An 18,890-nucleotide genomic window follows, 5' to 3' on the forward strand; every position below is an offset into this window, starting at 1 on the left:
TATCAATTCATACATCATCACCATGTAGAGTGTAAGTTTATATACAGATTTCTTAATAGCCAAAAATGCTGCCCATCAGCATAATCAGGAAGCACAAGTTGAAGTAAAGCCACGTGATTATATACAAACCATTTCAGTTCACTCTTGCCAAGAAAAACATTAACAAAAGTATTGGCTGCATGACCAATTAATGCCTGCAGAAGACTTAGCACATCAGACCATGACCGAGGCTCTTCACCTGCAATCCCTGAGGTTCCCAGCCCCACGCTGGCTGTGCATCTGTCCAGTCTTGGGTGTAAATGAGATCAGACATCAGTTGCTGATAGTTTATAGGGCAGTTAAAGACACTCAGTTGTCAGAAAACCCACGATCACAGACTATCAACAGGAGGAGAGAGTAGCTCTGAAGTCATTCAGTTGATTCGGTAACGCCAGGGTCTGCAACCAAGTGAATAGGCCTAAATATATCAGTTGTAAGGGTGTTTTGCATGACCAGCATAAAGTTGCCATAAAACTAGCAACAAGAGAGGCTATAATCTATAACTGAAAATGCAACAAAACAATCTACTCAATAGGGTTCACCTGGACACATACAGGTTATGAACTTTCAGCTTTCACATTCATTCTTTGCAGTTCTTAGTTGCAGTCTTGTTTTCACAAGACTCTTCAGATTCAGAGTCACCTTTTGGTAAGAACAACCCATTATGAGAACTGCCACCACCCTGAGAAAAGCTTCCAGTGGTATAAAATGCTGCGACCTACTTTGTTAGCAGAGCAGATCATATCCCAACGCTGCATTCTCCACATTTTGACCCCACCATATAAGAAATCCATTTCGAGATTTATAGTTTGGTGATCAGACGCCCACATAGCTACGTCAGTGGATGAGTTCATCTCCTGCATTATCACCTCCTACAACAGTTGTGTTTCTGGGGCAACTACCAAAGTCAGCAAAGAAGCTCCAAAGTTTAGAAAATGGAGGGCTCACAGGAGGAGTCTGCTTCTCGCTCCATGAAAGAAGTTGGGTCATGGCCGTGGCACGTAACTCAGGACTATGTATTGTACCTGGTGCCAGTGCAGGGACGATTTTCATATTCTATGGACTTAAAGTTGAATTGAGACTGGAATTCATTCTGAGAAGATATAAACAGCGTTACAGACTCCATATTTTTCCAAATAACTTATGCAAAACTCATGTTTGTGATTCAGCTTAGCCCCAACAGTTCCTCACAAGCACCTAGTGTGCACAGCAAATGCATTGCAATCAGTGGAAATTGGGCTGTTACTGACTTCAGTGGGACCAAGATGAATACCTCACCCAAATGAATACCTCAAACACTATAACAAGATAATTCATTTTGAATAAATATAAAAGTGAGGATTTACTGTATTTCCTTTTTTTTAAGCTTGGAGCCAAGATGTTAAGGAAGTGGGCACATGGGCAAGCCCAGATGAGGACCCAACTGTAGAGCAAAAAAGACTGACTTTAGGGTCCCATTGTTAATTGGGACATTTGTCAAAACAAGAACTGCTCTCCAAATGCTTATGCATGTTTAGAACTTGGCCATCCATCAATTCATCACAGTTGTCACTTTGAGAAGATGTTGAACTCTTCTTCTGAAATTGGAGGTTGCACTTTCATGTCCCTTTTCTTCACCCCAAAGGCTGTGAAAAGGTCTGAGGCATTGTGAAGAATTACCAGAAATCGCTGTTAGTCAGAAGGAACTCACTCCCTGCAGGAGGGGGAAGTGAGAGGTGGCTGCAGCTCAGCCAAGGCTCTGCTCACTGACTCGATTTGCTGGCAGCAGCTCTGTTCCTCTCAGGCAAGGTAATGTTTGTCCCTGTAGCCAGCAAATACAGCCAGTTCTCACCCTCATCCCGGGAGGCACCGAGCTGCTGCTGAATCAGGGTTACACCAAGATGAATGAGCCCAAAGGGAAGAGGCAGGGAAGCAGAGACAGCTCACACTCATAAAACGAGAAACACAGAGTTAGAAGAATTACAGAAACTATAAAATCCGTCTACACTTTGGAAGGTCCTTCTATCAGCAGAGCCTGGGAAGTCCTTCCCCCTCCAGTAATTCCTCTTCTATATCATCCAAACCTCAAATTCCTCTCTGGAAATGAATGTGGATGGGGCTATATTTCCCTGTGGTTATTGCTGTATTACTCAAAACTTTTCCTTCCCTTTTTCCTGTGGGACTAAGAGGCTACAACAACCACCAGCAAAATTTTGCATTCTGTGTTTCAGCTCTGTGAAAGAAGTAGCACCTGGGTCAACAGTGCATGAAAAAGGCTTTCTTTAATTGCAAACACAAGTATTAGCAATATGTAAAATAAAATACGATAACATAAAGTTAAGCTCTTTGACTGGGTTAAGGGAGGCTTGCAGGGGTAAACAGAAAGTGTATGGCTCCATAGCAGATCAGTTTAGATGTCCTGCATTTACCACAACATTTACTATTGCTTCTATGAGCTGGGCCAAAGCAAACTGCTTCAAAGCACCCTTGCTATATTGCCACAAACACCCCACACGTAATGTATGTTAACCTGGGGATGTTTCCAGTAGGTTCTTCTTACAAGTTGTCTGGTTAGGTCAAGGGAGATAAGACCACTGTCAGGACCGCCTTATAGTCTCCAAGCTGGACTCACTGCTGAATGTAGTAGTGTCAGCAGATGCAAGGCTGAGCAATGACTTCGTTGCCTTGGTCTTCACCAACAAGGTCTCTCAGGTCTTTGTGCCTAGCAGCAATGGTCAGAGAGAGGGAAAACTCAAAAAAGAGGCAAAGAATTGACTCTAGTTTCTTGGGAAACCTTGATGCACGCAAGTCCATGGAACTAGTTACCGTTTGTCCAAAAGTCCCAAAAGAGCTTCCTTATGTCACTGTAATATGTCATCACAAGTCTTCTTTGTCATCTCTGAAAGGTCATGGAGATCAGGGGAGGTTACCAGTGACTGGAGAAAGACAACTGTTGCACCAGTCTTCAAAAAGGGCGAGAAAGACAATTTGGGAAACTGCAGGCCAGTATGCCTCATTTCAGTCTCTGGGAAAATCCTTAAGCAGGTCTCATTGGCTTCCAGGCAGTTGAAGCAGAAGGTGGTGACTGGGGACCAAGGGTAAATAGTGCCTGACCAAACTCAGTGACCTGTGATGAAATGACTGGACCCAAGGATGAGGGGGCAGCGGTGGATGTCACCTCAATTTTAGGAATTCTTTTGATGCAGTCTCCCACAATATATTTGGATTTGAATGCAAGACAGGCACTTATGGTCAAGATGGGTGGACTATCAGATGGATAAAGAACTGGCTGGATCATCAGGCTCAAAGGGTAGTGGTTAATCATTCCCTCCTGCCTTGTCTGAAGACTAGTTACAAGTGAGATCAATCCTATTTTATACCTTTATTACTGACCTGAAGGAGATGATGTGCTGCACTTTCATTAAGCCTGTAGATGAAAACAAACTGAGGAATATATTCACTGTGCTTGGGAGCAGTGCTAGTACCTAGGCAGGCTGGGGGAATGGGCCAACAGAAATGTTTTGAAATTCAAGAACAAGTACAATTTTCTGCTTCTGGGATGGGCTAACCTACTGCAATGGGACAGGCTGGAAGCCAGCAGTGCTCCACAGCAGCTTGGCAGGTGAGAGCAGCTTCCCATGGGGAGGTGAGGCAGAAGATGGAGCTGGGCTTTTCACCGTGGTCCATGGTGGGTGGATGAGAGACAACAGGCATGAGTTGAAACAACAGAGGTTCAGACAGGATATAAGAAACATTTTCAGTCCGAGTACGTCCAGGCAGGTGCACAGGTTACCCAGGGAGACTGTGCAGTCTCCGTCCCTGGAGGTTTTCAAGACCCAATTGGGCAAAGCTCTGCACAGCTGACCCTACTTGGAAGAGGAGGCTGGACCAGAGACCTCCTGAGGTTCCCTCCAGCATAAATGACTGTGTGTTGTACTTTGCTATCCAAGTGGTTTTTGTCCTCTGATACTTCTGCATATATTTGGATATTTGTTTCTGTGCAAGTACTTTGACAACATCCATTTAATAAATAGAAGAATGGAACTTTATTACATAGACACTTGTCTCAAGGAGAAAGAAAGCATATTAGGAGCAGACTAGCTGCCTGTAACCAATTTTAAAGTATACTTTCTAAAGTCTAATGCAATGCAAAACTAGCAGCCCTCCTAAACTTAGGCAATTAAATGGCAACAGAAGAATCAAATCCTTCCATACTTAAACCTATAGACAGTCCCCAGGAACAGGTGGTGACTCTGATGCCTTTTCTTGTTTTCCTGACCCTGGGAATTGTTTCTTGCTTGCATGGCATATGGTACATGGGCTGAACACCGTGTCTACTGGTGCTCTGTGTTTCATACTCCTCCCTGCTCTTGTGGTTTTCCACTACCCAAGAAACCCCAGAGATCTTCCACATCATAAGGGAAAACTTTGAATGAACAGATTTTCATATACTTCTTTCATGGTTCATGCTGATTCTGACAGGTTTTGACCAAAAATTTCTCTGTCAACAAGCATACCTGGTTTCTTCCCATGAAGAAAACAGTATTACAAGTGACAGCATGAAAACTCTACACTTCAAAGCATTATTTTATAAATATCTAGCAGAACCTTTCCTTCTCTATCCCAGCTGTCCCTGCAGTAACAAGAGAGCTGGTGAGTAATATGGAGCTTTTGCTCTGTGCTTGGGCCTCTCTTGGAGGCAGAGAGCTGGCAGCCCCACTATGCTCTGTAGCAGCAGCAGATGTGCTGTTGCTGGAGCATAAGGGAGTTTTTTCAATCCTAATACTCCACTGTAGCACCTGCATTGAAATGGGTTAGTAACAGCGCTTGTTTGCTGAACGTGAAACTGGAGTGCCTGGAATATCCTTTACACATGACTCTGCAAAACAGCTGCACACTGAGCAGTCATCTTCCAAGTCAAGAAAAAGATGGTCTACATTCTGCCTGGGGACATCTGAGTGGCTGATGCTGAGCTTGGAAACACCAGCTGAAGGCTGTAACTCATTTCTCAGGTAGGATTGTTGGTAATTTTACGTGGAGCTCAGAAAGATATGGATGCACGTATGTCATTTCTCATAAATTTCTCAAGTAGAGAAAACTGAATTTTCTATTGAGGGAGAAAGCTTTGTAGGGCTTTTAGAAGACCTGACAGCCTGGAGTGACAAAAGAAAGGTCAAAACCAGTTTGTTCTCTTGTGTTCCCTCCATAGATATCTCCAAATACATTTTGGGTTATATCTTCCCTTTACAGGGCTGCATGATAGATGGAAGATAAAAATCACTGGCCACCATGGTAATTCTTTCTTCATTCCTCAACTGGTTTTGGCCTTTCACTAAAATTACCCAATACTTTCCATTATAAGGACCTTATAGCTTTGCCAAAGTTCAGTCATTCTAGCTGTAATTTGTCCTGTTGGCTGGATGCCTCTGGCTGATTTTGTTTGGACTTCTTTTGACATTTTTTTTGGAAAATTTTCAGTCATTTCCAAGAAAGAACCTAGGGGAAAATGTATATATTGTTGTCTCTGTCAAAAAACTTGTAGATGTTTTCTTTCAAAAACTCTCATTTCCCAGACTTTGGAGCACAGTCCTGAATTCTGGTGGGTAGATGATATTTGTGCCTGGAATGGCCTTTTCTCTTTCCAAGTGGAAATCTGCACAACATAGAAGCAAGATGTCAACCACAAATTTGTATAGTGAAGAAAATTTCAAGTCTTTTAAGATTTCTGCCTCACTTTTATAAAGGTCAGAGAAGAGGCTGGGGGATGGGGTGGGGCGGGAAGAAGTTCTTATTTTCAAAGCTAGTGGCTTCGGTGATAGATAACAAGACTCTGCCTATGTGATGTGAGCAACTGCGCTGGGTCTGGTTGAGTGGAGGTCATTTTCTTTGCATCAGTCTGGATGGTGCTATGGTTTAGATTTGTGACTAAGCCAGTGTTGATGACACACCAGTGTTTTTGCAGTTGCTGAGCAGTGCTTCCACAGCATCAAGGTCTTCTCTGTTTCTAACTCTGCTGCCCCAAGTAGTAGGCTGGGAGTAGGTAAGAGGCTGGGAGGGGACAGCTGACCCAAACTGACCAGAGAGATATTCCACACCATATACATCACACTCAGTAATATAAAACATGGACTTTTTTTACCTTTTTTTCCAAAGTAGCTGCTGCTCAGAGACTGGCTGGGCATCAGTCTGCTGGTAGGAGGTGATGAGTGGTTGCCTTTGCACCAGTATGGATTTTTTTATTATTTTGGGTTGGTTCTTTTTTCCTGTTCACTCATTAAACTGCCTTCATCTTGACCCATGCATTTTTGTCACTTTTGGCCTTCCAATTCTCTCCTTCATCCATCTGAGGGAAAGTGAGTGAGCAACTGGGTGGGGGCTGAGCTGCCACCGGCTGTCCTCAACCCACCCCAGCAACTCACCAACATCCAGCTCATCCTAGTTTATCACTACCTATGTTTTTTAATCAACAGTCCCGACAGGAACTCTAGAGTATCATTTGCAGAAGGGCTAGGTACTCACCCCTGCCATGGAAGTCAACGATATCTAGCCATCAAACATGTAAAATACCATGCATGACCACAGCTGGATCAATGGGTTTGTGCTACCAGCAGCACAGCAAATGTCCTGATCTATCACCCACATGAGGGATTTGGCTCAGAGGATGCCAGGGTTGCTTTTGCAGGTTTCATACACGTGGAAAGCAGAGAGAGGAAAGGCAGAGGCAGCATTGTATGCAAGCTGAGCCTTGTGGGGCTGTGACTAGGACTTTCAGCCAGGTTTGCAAAGTGGAAGGTACCCTTGGGTATGCAGTGCAAAGATCAGCTGTAACACTGGGTACCCTGAGAAATCATAGCACTCCGAGTGATTCACTTCTCAGGAGATGATAACTTTTAACCTTAATCTTCCTGTGTCTCAGTCCCATAAAATTTAGGTAATAATACTCCTTATGGCTTGCAAAGTTTAATTAACATTTGTGAAACATATAAATGCTGCCCTGATGACAGGCATAGAGGAAATGAATAATTTTGTCTTCAGAGCAGGGCATGAATGTTGCAGTGAATGGGACCTAGAGGAACAATGAAGAAAAGATAAAATATTGAATCGGTACTCACTAAATGAGTCCAGTCCCTTCTCTGTACTGGAGAAATGGAGTTACTGGAGAAAAATTAATACACTGTTATAAACTAAAATCCATATAAATATTTTTCTCAGTAGGGACAAATATGTTTTGTCAATAACTCCAAACATATGCAGTTGTGGGAAATCTTTCTCCTGGCATTTTCTAGCTTGTGAGTGCTCAATTTCACCACCTCAGTAAGGTTCTTTGACAACAATTATTTGTGTGTGGTATTTATGAAGTCTGACAAGATGAAAAAGACATGGGATGCCTCCAGAGCTTTCATTAATATTTGCAGTGAAAATCTAATGTCCTGTAATCTACCTGAAAGAAGATAGAAATTCTGCATCAGAAGCAACTGTTAATAATATCATATCAGAAGCAATATACAAGGGACTATTTATCACTACGTGTCTTTTGGTTCATTTGTTCCTTTTCAAGTCTGTTTACCATAAATGCAAAACCAATGTAAACCTGATAAATATGACTAAAAATACTTATTAGAGTGGCTATCCCTTATGGTCATTATAACCCAACAAGCAAAACTTCAAAGGTTCAACTTTCTCCATGAACGGTAATTTACATAAATTACAGATATGCTCTACATAGTGAGCAAAATACTTTACAATTGCAATCATGATGTTCTCTGATTTTCAAAGTTTTTTCTTCTGTACTTTTTGGGCCAAATTCAGAGCTGAAGACTTGTAATTTAATATTCCCCTGGACCTACTTACACCCACTTGTTGAAGCGTCAGGGAGTCCTGATGGGTGTAACTCACAGGCTGGAGAGCCAAAATATATTGCAATAATGTTAACTTAATCTAGGGAGGATTCATTTTCTTTTTACTTTATTTTCTGGCTGTGCCTTTCTCCTGTGGCCAAGCAGTATACACACCATACTCAGTCTCTGACTCTTAGGTCTATACTGCAAGGCAAGAGGTCAAGAAGACCATGTATGATGCATTTGGGCTTATCATGTGGATCTATAGTGCCATAACCAGCAAATTTGGGGAGCGGACACACCTGAACCAAGCCATGTCGGTGATATATATAGCACAGCATTGCCAGCCGGGCGACGGAGGTGATTGCCCCACTCTGCTCTGCACTGGTGCGGCCTCACCTGGAGCACTGGGTGCAGTTCTGGGCAACACAGGATAAAAAGGATATAAAGCTACTGCAGTGTGTCCAGAAGAGGACTGCAAAGGTGGTGAAGGGTTTGGAGGGGAAGCCGTATGAAAAGCGGCTGAAGTCACTTCGTTTGTTCAGCCTGGAGGAGACTGAGGGGAGACCTTATTGCTGTCTACAGCTTCCTCACAATGGGGAGAGAAGGGGCAGGTGCTGATCTCTTCCCTCTGTTGACCAACGACAGAACTCGAGGGAATGACAGGAAGATGAGCCAAGGAAGCTTCAGGTTGGACATTAGGGAAAGCTTCTTCACCCAGAGGGTGGTGCAGCACTGAAACAGGGTCCCCAGGGAGGTGTTACGGCCCCAAGCCTGACAGTGTTCAAGAAGAGACTGGACAACACCCTCAGACACATGGTGTGAACTGTGGGGTTGTCCTGTGCAGGGCCAGGAGTTGGACTCGGTGATCCTTGTGGGTCACTTCCAACTCAGGACATTCTGTGATTCTATGATTAGATTACACCAGCTTCCACTCCCTCTAGTGCCAGGTGGCCTTACAGAAACACGTCTGTGCATCACCTTAGACCTCAAGGAATTAACACAGGCACGCACAGAACATATCCAGTTGACTCTGAACTGGAGATGAAATGTCTGGCATGTAACAACAGCTAGAAGATGCACCTCTGGGCTGACAAAGCCCAGTTCTGGGTTCCTGCTTGCTGGCTCCTACTGAAGACAACTGGAAGTCGAACATCCTTTGCATTTGAACAGTCTCAAAACATGACAACATCTTGACTTCCTTCAATCAACATGAACCAAACCATCACCAGGATTGTTCTGATAGCACTCCAGCCAAAGAGCTGACATGGTTACACCTCCAGCAAGCAGAAATGATTTATGAGGAAATCAGAATTATTTTACTCTCTGTGTTGAAAGAAACACACACTATGAACAAACAAAACATTATTACTAATGTATAAAAATCTACTTCTGCAAGCATTCTAATAAAATCTGGCACTAACTATTTGATCTTGGTTTTGCTGTTTTCAACATTTAAGCACTCTAGCAGTAATAGAATAAGTTTTCATTATGTGATATTTTCATGTACAAAAGGTGAGTATTTTATTGGTTTAAAAATCAGCAGATGCAACAGCTACAGTTATTTTCAGTAATTTTGACAAAACATTGTGCAAGGAAATTGGTCTATAAATTGCTAGAATAAAAATTTCCAAACTTTCTGAACTTGAAATAATTGCCCTTTGTTCGAAATAAGAATAAAACCTATAATGATGTGTTTCATCAAGTACCAAAAACATAAAAGTGGTCCCTAAATATCATCTGCAGGTAATTGTAATAGCTGTTCTTTTAATTGCATTCCAGCATTTTGCTTTTCCTTAAATTTAGGGCTATTCTATAGTTGTCTCGTGTTATCCTTCCAAGAAATCCAGGTTCTCAGAGAAGAATGTCACAGCAATTGAAAGACAAGAGAACTGGTGCATGGGCCTTTGCATGATCAACATCCAAACCAGAGCTAGAACAATTCTGTATCTCTGAGTAACTCTGGTATGCTGAAAAGATAGCCAGCTGTTTTGCTGCCTTCAGAATTTCCTTCAGTTTCCCAGTTAATCAAAAAACAGGAAAGGAAAAACAAAACCCAAACTCATTTGTAAGAAGTAAGTCTAGATAGCTAAATAACTTCAAATTATAATGCTAATTACCCAGATGAAGAAAAAACTCATTGTGGATTTAACAAAATTATTAGTAAATAACTTCACCATTTGTTCAGGATCATTTACAAACTCATTACCCAGATCCAAGGATAATGTATTCTCTCTGGGCAGAGATCCAAAATGGTCATTAACAACAATATGAAATTGTTGTGGAGAAAAAGATTTATCATTAAAATATGTTATAATACTCAACTCTTACTTTTCAAATGTACATTTTGTATTGAACCCAAATGGTGCTTACTTCAGACAAGTGATCTCCCACATCTGGTTCCCATGTCACATGCAGTTCTCCTCAATGATGCATGCAATTCTTTTTCAGATTTTTTTAGATTTAATCATTGCCCTTTGTATCACATCTGGGCTCAGGCAATGAAAAGGCTGCCAGTCACAAGAGAATGCCATGCATACCTACCTCCATGTGCACGGGCTAAGGCTTCCTCCAGCATTGCTCTAAGACTCGCCAAATCACCGAATAGCTTTTGGTTGGAGAAGAGAGGAGCGACGCTGACACAATTTTGTAGGTTAAGATGTGGGAAAGAGCCAAGTGAGGGTAATGGTCCATTGTCAAGTTGAATCAAAGTGAACAGGAACTGTGCACATTACCTCTGTTTTCAGATCACTTCAGCAAAGTGCATCTAGGGAGATTAAATCTGCAACTTTTTCTTTTGGATTACTGCCGAATTTGAACGTGTTTTGCAGATTAAAAGTAAGTGTGAACCATTATAAATGAACTTCCTTCTTCAAGAGAAGACTGTAGCAAGGAAAAAATGAACAACACACACGGCTGGTAAGTGCTTAAAGTCACACTATGGCAGAGCAACAGCAAAGCGCTCACTTTGGTTCCTTATTTCAGCATTTGATGAATAAATGGTAATAGTTCCACATAAACAAGCCATATTAAGCCAATACATAAACATTTATAATCAACGATGTTTTGTTTGGATCCCATAGACCTTCTCTTAGCCTGAATCTGTCTGCAATGTGGCATCACTTTGTGACAGGCAGCACATCACAGTAGCAAAATGTTGTCATACAATTATTATTGGATAAAAAAAGGCCTCATAATGTATGTCCTGAACTAGACTAACAAAAAATTCTGCAAAATGAAGTTTGTCAGTGAAATTAGATTTCTCTAAAACACAATTTAAATTTTCCTAAAAATAAAAGAATATGAAAATATGCTTGAAGCTTTTTCTGAGATCTGTGGTTTTAACCAGAGAGGCAGTGTAATTGTGTTTGGCAAATCTCACTGCAGCCTTAAATGAAACTTGAAAAAATATAAAAAGTTCAAGCTCGTGAAGGTCCAGGACCTGGCATGTTAGGTGTATGTTGCACCCTGTGTTACGTCTTGTATTGCACCTTAAGTATGTATGTACTTTGTGGTTTGCCTGGCTAGTAGGAATATCTCTTGATCCCCATGTAGTAAGAAATGGAGATAAAGCTTAAGGTCCAAGTTTGGGGGGAGCTTGCATCTAAGCAGAAATAAGAGGAGAAGTCTGCAAGTAGCATCCCATTCAGATGTTCAGGGTTAGTATTTGTCTGAAACCCAGGCAATAGAAGGGTACTGGAGAGAGGCTGCTCTTGTTAGCTGAAATAAAGTATGCTGGGGTATCTGCACAGTAGGTAGGGCCAAAATTTGGGAGAACTGTGCTCAATTGCTTTTCAGGTCACAGGTTGTGTCTCTGGGTGGCTCCCAGTGTTCTTGTGCCCGAGTATTCTTGTGGGCAGAGCTCAAAGGGCACGAGAGGAGAAAGGGAAAGATGCCCAGATCGCAGGACAACTACACCATCTAGCTCTGAGCTGTCCCAGTAAAGCAATCTGGTTTCACCCAGAACAATAAATGGTTCAGACCTTGGGACCTGTGTCGCCACTTCCTCCAAAATCAGCCTGGAGAAGAGAAGGCTCCTGGGAGACCTTATTGCAGCCTTTCAGTACCTAAAAGGTGCCGGTAAGAAAGATGGGGACAGACTTTTTAGCAGGGCCTGTTGTGACAGGACAAGGGGTAATTTTTACAATGAGGGTGGTGAAACACTGGCCCAGGTTGCCCAGAGAGGTGGCAGATGCCCCATCCCTGGAGACATTGAAGGCCAGGCTGGACGGGGCTCTGAGCAACCTGATCTAGTTGAAGATGTCTCTGCTCATTGCAGGGGGGTTGGACTAGATGACCTTTGAAGGTCCCTTCCAGCCCAAATTATTCTATGATTCTAAAATACTCCTGGAAGGTTGGCTGGAAAAAGTGACACAGGAACTGCCGTGTCTCTGTTGTTATCACCCGCTCCAGTACTGTTCCCCCATACCTCCACCGTAACCTGCCCCAGGGACACACCAGCAGCATTTTGACTGCACCCCACAATCCACCTCCTGCAGGTAGGATGGCCTGTCAGAAACCAGGCTAAACATAAGGCAAGTCTCTCGATGTAGTGGCTCAAAACATCATTTGCAGAGCACTAATCAAACAAGAGCTGGAAATTTGGGGAGCTGTTCATACAGGCAATTGAAACAGAGGCAATGGAAAGAAGATTGGAGGGCTGGATCTATTTATGGATGGGAAGGGACACACTCTCACTGATTTTTAAAGCAAATATTTCTAAACTGTGCCACTCAGTGGTAGGGGTAGGAGGTGGGGGAGGGAGGATCTAGAATTCTCTTGTTCAATCAAACTCTTTTTGATGAAGACAGCATATGCTCCATAATATCAATAATCCGCTGATGTTCAGCTCATTAAATATGCTTGCTCAATTAACCTATGTCCATGAATCACCAACAATCTGTCTTTCCCTTCATTAATCCCAGGTTTGATAAGGGTGGTGACAGTGTTTAACAGCTATATTTTCATCTGGTGGATGGAGATGGCTCAGTGAGAAGAAGAAAGGAACACTTACTTCAGACACCAAAACATAAAATACTTGGTTTTAGAGGAAAGATTGAACACATGAAACAGTTCATGAGTTTCCTGAATTTCTTTAATAACACTAGATTTTTTAAGTAGTACTATTAGAAGCTCATCAGCCATTTAAATATATAATGTATTTATAAGAAATCTGATTGGAATACAACTTACATAATTAAAAGAAAATATAGAAGCTTACTTTGGAAATATGAAGTGTCTCACTAGATCCACAAATTAATAAATATTTTAAATTCACAAGAATGGAGGTAGATTTCAGGCCTAATGAATCGATCATAAACTGTATGAATTCAAAATACTAACTATCTTTCTTTCAATTAGTAAGGAACATGTTTTCCTTAGAGACAGCAGTTCACTCATCAGTATCTGCAATTTTTGGATACTAGCCTTCATTTCACTAAGGTTACTGACTGAAGAATTAGGAAAGTGTTATCAGTTACTCCTTTTGAGGAATTTTCTTAATTCCTGCAGAGGCGTGCTACTTACACATTCCCTGATGATGCAGGTTTAAAGTAATATTCTTCTTTCTTCTTCCTTTTTAAAGCATTCTTTCAGCATTGTGCTTTCAAACAGAAATACTTCTTCTTTGGAGAAATGGAGCTTCATTATTCATTTTGTCCAGTCTATGAGAATTAATGGAAAGATTTCTTCTTGAAAACATACTCATGGGCCTTGGATCAGAGTCTAGACAGTTTTCAGTTTGGGCAACTGAATGATATTGATTCTTCAAAACAAAAATTTTGAGTTAATTTAGGATTAAAAATAAACCACACAACTAAGCATTAATCCATTTTATAAACACTGCAAGAGCTGTTGTCCTAATCCAACACAACACTACAGGACATCCATAATTACCTGATGACTGTATTCAGATTTAAGTGTTTTACAATATTAACAACTTGTACCAAAAAAAAAAAACTATTCCAGCCAACTACCAGAGCGTAAACTAAAAGCTGAGTCAAGTCTCTTTGATATCTGAGCCCTCCTTTAAAGCAGCAAATGGCTACTGCAGCTGGTGTTCAAGTATTTTGGGTAATCCCACACTGAAGGTACTGCCTCCAAGTCAGCAAAACTCGCTCAAGCGGATGTCAACTCAAGTCATCAGACCAACTGAAGGAATTCCAGTTTCTGTTTTTTAACGTTTGCTCTACTATGGTTACTTTTTTTGTGGATTTAGACCTCCATTCCTTGCTCTGGTGTGATTGTACCTGACAGGTTTCCAAAGCTTTTTGTCTTGGTGTTAAACTAATGCCGTGATAGTGTGCCACGACCTTTGTGGTATTTTATGATCCTTATCAGAGCTGTAGGCCCCCTGTGTAGCATAACAATTTCACATAATAATTCAACAGACTGTGATACCAATAACTGCAAAGACAAAATCGTCTAAATCTCCTCTCTGTGATGGGACTTCCTGGTGCCTCTGCTACCTTGTTGGCCCCCAGAATGAATTGGTGCACATTGTATTAGCTCTGCTTAATCAGCACTGAAGTCAAGTCTGGGCACAAACAGTCATCACCGTCTTCAGTAGCCTTAAAGATGGGCAATTTGCAGGAAATTAAAGTGCGCCTTTCATGAAAAGAAGAGCTTGGAAATGTTTTCATTATTCCTGACAACATCCAGAACTAGAGAAATAGAAGACGACTGGCCTGTATCTCCCTAACCCCACAAATATTTATACACGTTCTTCAGTGGGTCCACTGCGCGCAATCCCATTGAATCCCACGGGCCTGCTCGGGGTTCTTCGTTCCACGCCACGGTGAACTTCGCATATCCTGCAGTCTCTTCCCATCTGACCGACACGCACTCAGAGCTGCGGGATCTGTCGCTCGGCAGACCGGGCTGTGAGACACGCTGCCCTGGCGAGCCCGGGCGGTGCGACACTCACGACGACAGCTTTAGCCGAACTCCCCCCCGTCCCGGGTGCCTGCCATGTGCGTGGGGAGGGCAGGGAGAGAACCGTTCTCCCTCCCGGCAACACCAGGTCCCACTCAAGCTCCCCGGTCACTGCGGGGTGCCCTGCGAGTCCTGTCCTGAGCTGCTCCCCACGGGCAGACCCTGCTGCCCACGGTCCCGCGGGACGCGGGGCAGCGCAGTGAGACTCCCACAGCCCCAGCCGCCGGCGGGGCCCCAAGCCCGCCCCCCCAGCCCGGCCCCGGCCGCGGCCCCTTCCCCGGGGCGGAGGGAGGGAGGCGGGGCCGGGCCGCGGCTCCGCGGGGCCGGGCCGGGCCGCACGGGGCTGGCGGCAAGAGCGCGGTGCCACCGGTGGCCGAGGAGCGACGGCGAGCGGCGGCAGCGGCAGCGGCCGGGGGTGCGCAGCAGGGCCCGCGGCGGGGGCGCGCCCGGCCCCGGCATGGCCCGGCAGTAGGCAGAGAGCACCGCCCGCCCGCCGCGCCCCGACCGTCCTATGCGACCCGCCCCGGCGCCAAGATGAAAGGTAGGGACGGCAGCGGGACGCCCGCTCCGCTGCCCGCACACGTGCACCGCCGGCACCGGGCGCCGGCAGGGCTGGGTGTGGGCAGGGCTGGGTGCTGGCGGGGTGGGCAGGGTGCGGGCAGGGTGCGGGCAGGGTGCGGGAAGGGAGCAGGCAGGTCACTATGCGGGCAGGATGCAGGGAGAGGAGATTTCGGGCAGGGCGCAGGCAGGACAGTATGTGGGTAGGGTGCAAGCGGGCTAAGCCGGCTGCAGGCAGGGTGCTGGCAGGGCACCGTGCAGGCAGGTTGCAGGCAGGGCAAGCCGGGGTGCGGGCAGAACAGGAGCGGGGCGCGGGCAGCTCGTGCCGGGAGAGGCAGAACGTGCATCTTTCCGGGACCCCGGGACGGACATGGGGCAGCCCCGGCCCCGCGCACGGGGATCTGCGCCGCCGCTTCGGTTGGTTCGTGTTGGTCAGTGCCGGTCCGGGGAGTGGAGTGTCCGGGTGTACGTGTCCCTGTCATTTGCGCGCTCCTCAGCACATTTTCTCTTGGCACCCAACTTCCCCCTCCCCGGCGTCCCAAGAAACAGACTTTTATTTCTCCCTAATTGTTTATTTTTTGCCAGCGTTTTGCGATGTTCTTGGTGTTGCTTCTAGACATCTGGCAGTGATTAGGTGCCAGTAGAGGCTTAACTGGCTTGTGAAACGTATTTGGCATATTTGTCCTCAACATCCACCGACTGGAAAATATTTGGTCTTTGCTTTGCATCTGTTAAAGCTGAAACCTTATTGCTTTTTTTCTCTCCCCCCCCCCACTTTGTTTTAAATGGGTGAAACATGCCACTTCTACTGGTTGACCATGTCCTACAAAGTTGTCACAGAGAGGTACTAGATAATACACTTTTAAAACCAAATAAAGAAGCAGATTGCTAAATTGCTACACTGTAACCTAGTAAATACCTATTGGGGGCGGGGGGGTGTTGCAAGAAAGCCTTCCATTTATGAAAATTGATAGCCTTACAGCAAAAGGCAGAGAATTTCCACACTGGGTAATAGTTACAATGAAAACATCAAACGACATGAGGGAAACTTTAGGAAGTAGTTGGGAGTTTGTGAGAGTCAAATCTAGCTTTACTTTAGAGGCAAAAATAAACTTGAAGGGTGGGAAGAAAAAAACCATACACACAAGAAAATTGCTTTTGGGCACCAGTGTGCCTGCGCTTGGATTGCAGAGTTTGGTTCCAGATGCCAGGAGGTCAGTAAACACCATGACAGTTACTCTTAGTTTCCAGAGTCTGGGACACCAAATGATGTGATTATTTATTCACTTGCCAGAGTAGCTGTCTGAAGGGAGGATAAGTTTTTTGGGGAGTTTTGTTCTTGCAAGCCCACACACACTATTTAAGTTACTTCTGGCACTGTGACATGGTGTATCTACAGAGCCATGCAACATATTAAAAATAATGTATTTACAATGTTCTTTATTTATAGGGTGCTCATGCCAAAAGTTTTGTCATCAGCTTGTCATTATCAGCTTAAGTGTAATGTGAGGAACAAACCAAAACAATGGGAATCCGGTAATATAAATCCATGCGTGTTATCACTGAAAGCCTTACACTCTATTTTTGTTGGGTCTGTGGCTGCACCAGTTTTGGGGGGAGAAGGGATGCAAAGGATAGAGGACGGCAACAACATATAATGCAACTTGCATCTCCTGTTCTGCCTCCATCACTTTTCTTTGCAAAGTGAGTAAGTGGCATTTGGAGGGAAGATGTTACTCCTGCTGGGAGCACATGTTGGTGCCCCACACTCCAGTGAGAGGGAGATGATTCACTCTGGTTGCAAGTCCTTACTATTCGGTTTCCCTAAGAGATATCACAGCCATCTTATTCCTTTCCCCCGCAGAGTTACGGAAATTGGTAATAAAACACGCAATGAAGAACCCTTCAATGACTGTGCTAATAACAAGCAAAAAGAGAGACTTTAAACAAATCATCACATCAAGTGCCATTGCCAGTGTTATGGAAGTTAAGAGAGCCAAACCAAATTTTGACTCTATGTTTTCCTTTTCTGGGTACAGACTTATTTTTTGATATTTTCTCTTTAAATTTGATGGTGGTGATGACTGTAGGACTTAGAACTCAGTGTAGTTACACATTTTTCTCAATAGCAACAAAATGATCTGTTGATTGCAGCTGTCTCTGTATCTGCCCTCTCTGGAGAATGGAGGAATATCTAAATAATTACATCACTAAATATCTGTAAGGAATAAATTATATTTTCCGTTGCTGCTATTTGTAATGTGTTATGTTTTAAATCAGTAAAACAAATTGAAGTTCATGTTTAAGATGCTAGCAGTTTTATTTCCAGCAAACTACACTGAGCTCACAAACTTTATGATACTTTTTAGTAATAATTCATGTGATTTATAAAGGGACTTGACTGCTTTAGGATCAGATATATCTTCATCAAATGATACTTCTAAGTTGTAGTTGTTTATTGGGTATGAAGCAGTATTTGTTGCCTGGGAAACAAATGAAAACAGCTTCCTCATAGTCAAACACCACCACATGTTCAAAAACATTGGCCCTAGTTTAAGACAGGGACAAGTGTTGTTAAAACTGAGAATTTATTTCTATATATCTGTGATATCTTTTGTAGTTATTATTTTAAACTGTATCTGTAATCACCACTGTCTCGGCAGTTCTGGTGATAAGTATTTTCAACTGAAATGTGGATATTGTTTGGGTAACGACTTCATACTAATGCCCAAAATCAGGCAATGACAAAGTCAAGGTGGTCACTTTGGGACAGTTGCTCCAGGATGACAGAGGAGCTCTGCATCACGATGCCCAAGGTAGCTCAGCTACTTCTTTCTACTGATCCTCCTCGTCCTTCTCCCTTTCTGCTGTCACAGGCACCTTGCTATGTACCACCTGTACAGCGATGGCGCCAGAGGATGAAATGTCTGGTGTTTTGTGCTTGAGGACTGGAATGTGACCAAATACCCTGTCCCATGCATTTCTTCTCATTTAATAAAAAAAGATGCTGAGAGTGAAGCAGTGGGACAGATTCATCCTTGAGTGTGCTCCACTGAAATCAGTGAAGCCGGCACTGCCTCAGGAATGGTCTAGTCTCAATGCCAGCTTTCTTAGTCAACCAGTTTGCCTCAAAGGCAGCTCTACATGCTTTGTACACAGAGTTTTCAGTACACAGAGTACATTGAGCTTTCATGGGATATGCCAGTTTACCTCGTTTGCTGTGCACACTTTAACAGACAATTAATGATGTATCACTTGCATTTCTAAAATCATCCATTCTGTGTTTTAACTTGGACATGTAATCTGCAGGTATAGCCTTTTTTGCAAGAGTTGAGTGTGCATGCAAATTCAGTTGCTCTTTCTTAGCTGTGTTGAAAAAGTCTTAAAATAAGTAATCTATTTATGTGATGTCTACCTTCTTAACAGATTTCATCTTTCTAACCATTTTGATGCCAGCCACCACTGTTTTTAAAGGATAAAAGATTAAACATTCTAATTTTCTAATAGTAGAGAAAAATTTCTCTATTTCTATCTTCATGTGCA

The 18,890-nt window shown here is 43.5% G+C and overlaps 1 protein-coding gene across 1 annotated transcript in view; it reads left to right on the plus strand.

Moving 5' to 3' along the window:
- Window positions 1–15,090: 15,090 nt before the first annotated feature.
- The window catches only part of COLEC12 (collectin subfamily member 12), a 103,068-nt gene continuing 99,268 nt past the window's right edge, over window positions 15,091–18,890 (plus strand). The window contains exon 1 of the mRNA XM_065053278.1: window positions 15,091–15,330. Within this exon, the coding sequence (XP_064909350.1) occupies window positions 15,324–15,330 (7 nt within the window). The 5' untranslated portion in view covers window positions 15,091–15,323. The remainder of the gene's footprint in view (window positions 15,331–18,890) is intronic.

The sequence above is a fragment of the Columba livia genome, chromosome 2 (genome assembly GCF_036013475.1).
Source record: "Columba livia isolate bColLiv1 breed racing homer chromosome 2, bColLiv1.pat.W.v2, whole genome shotgun sequence".
Lineage (NCBI taxonomy): Eukaryota > Metazoa > Chordata > Aves > Columbiformes > Columbidae > Columba > Columba livia.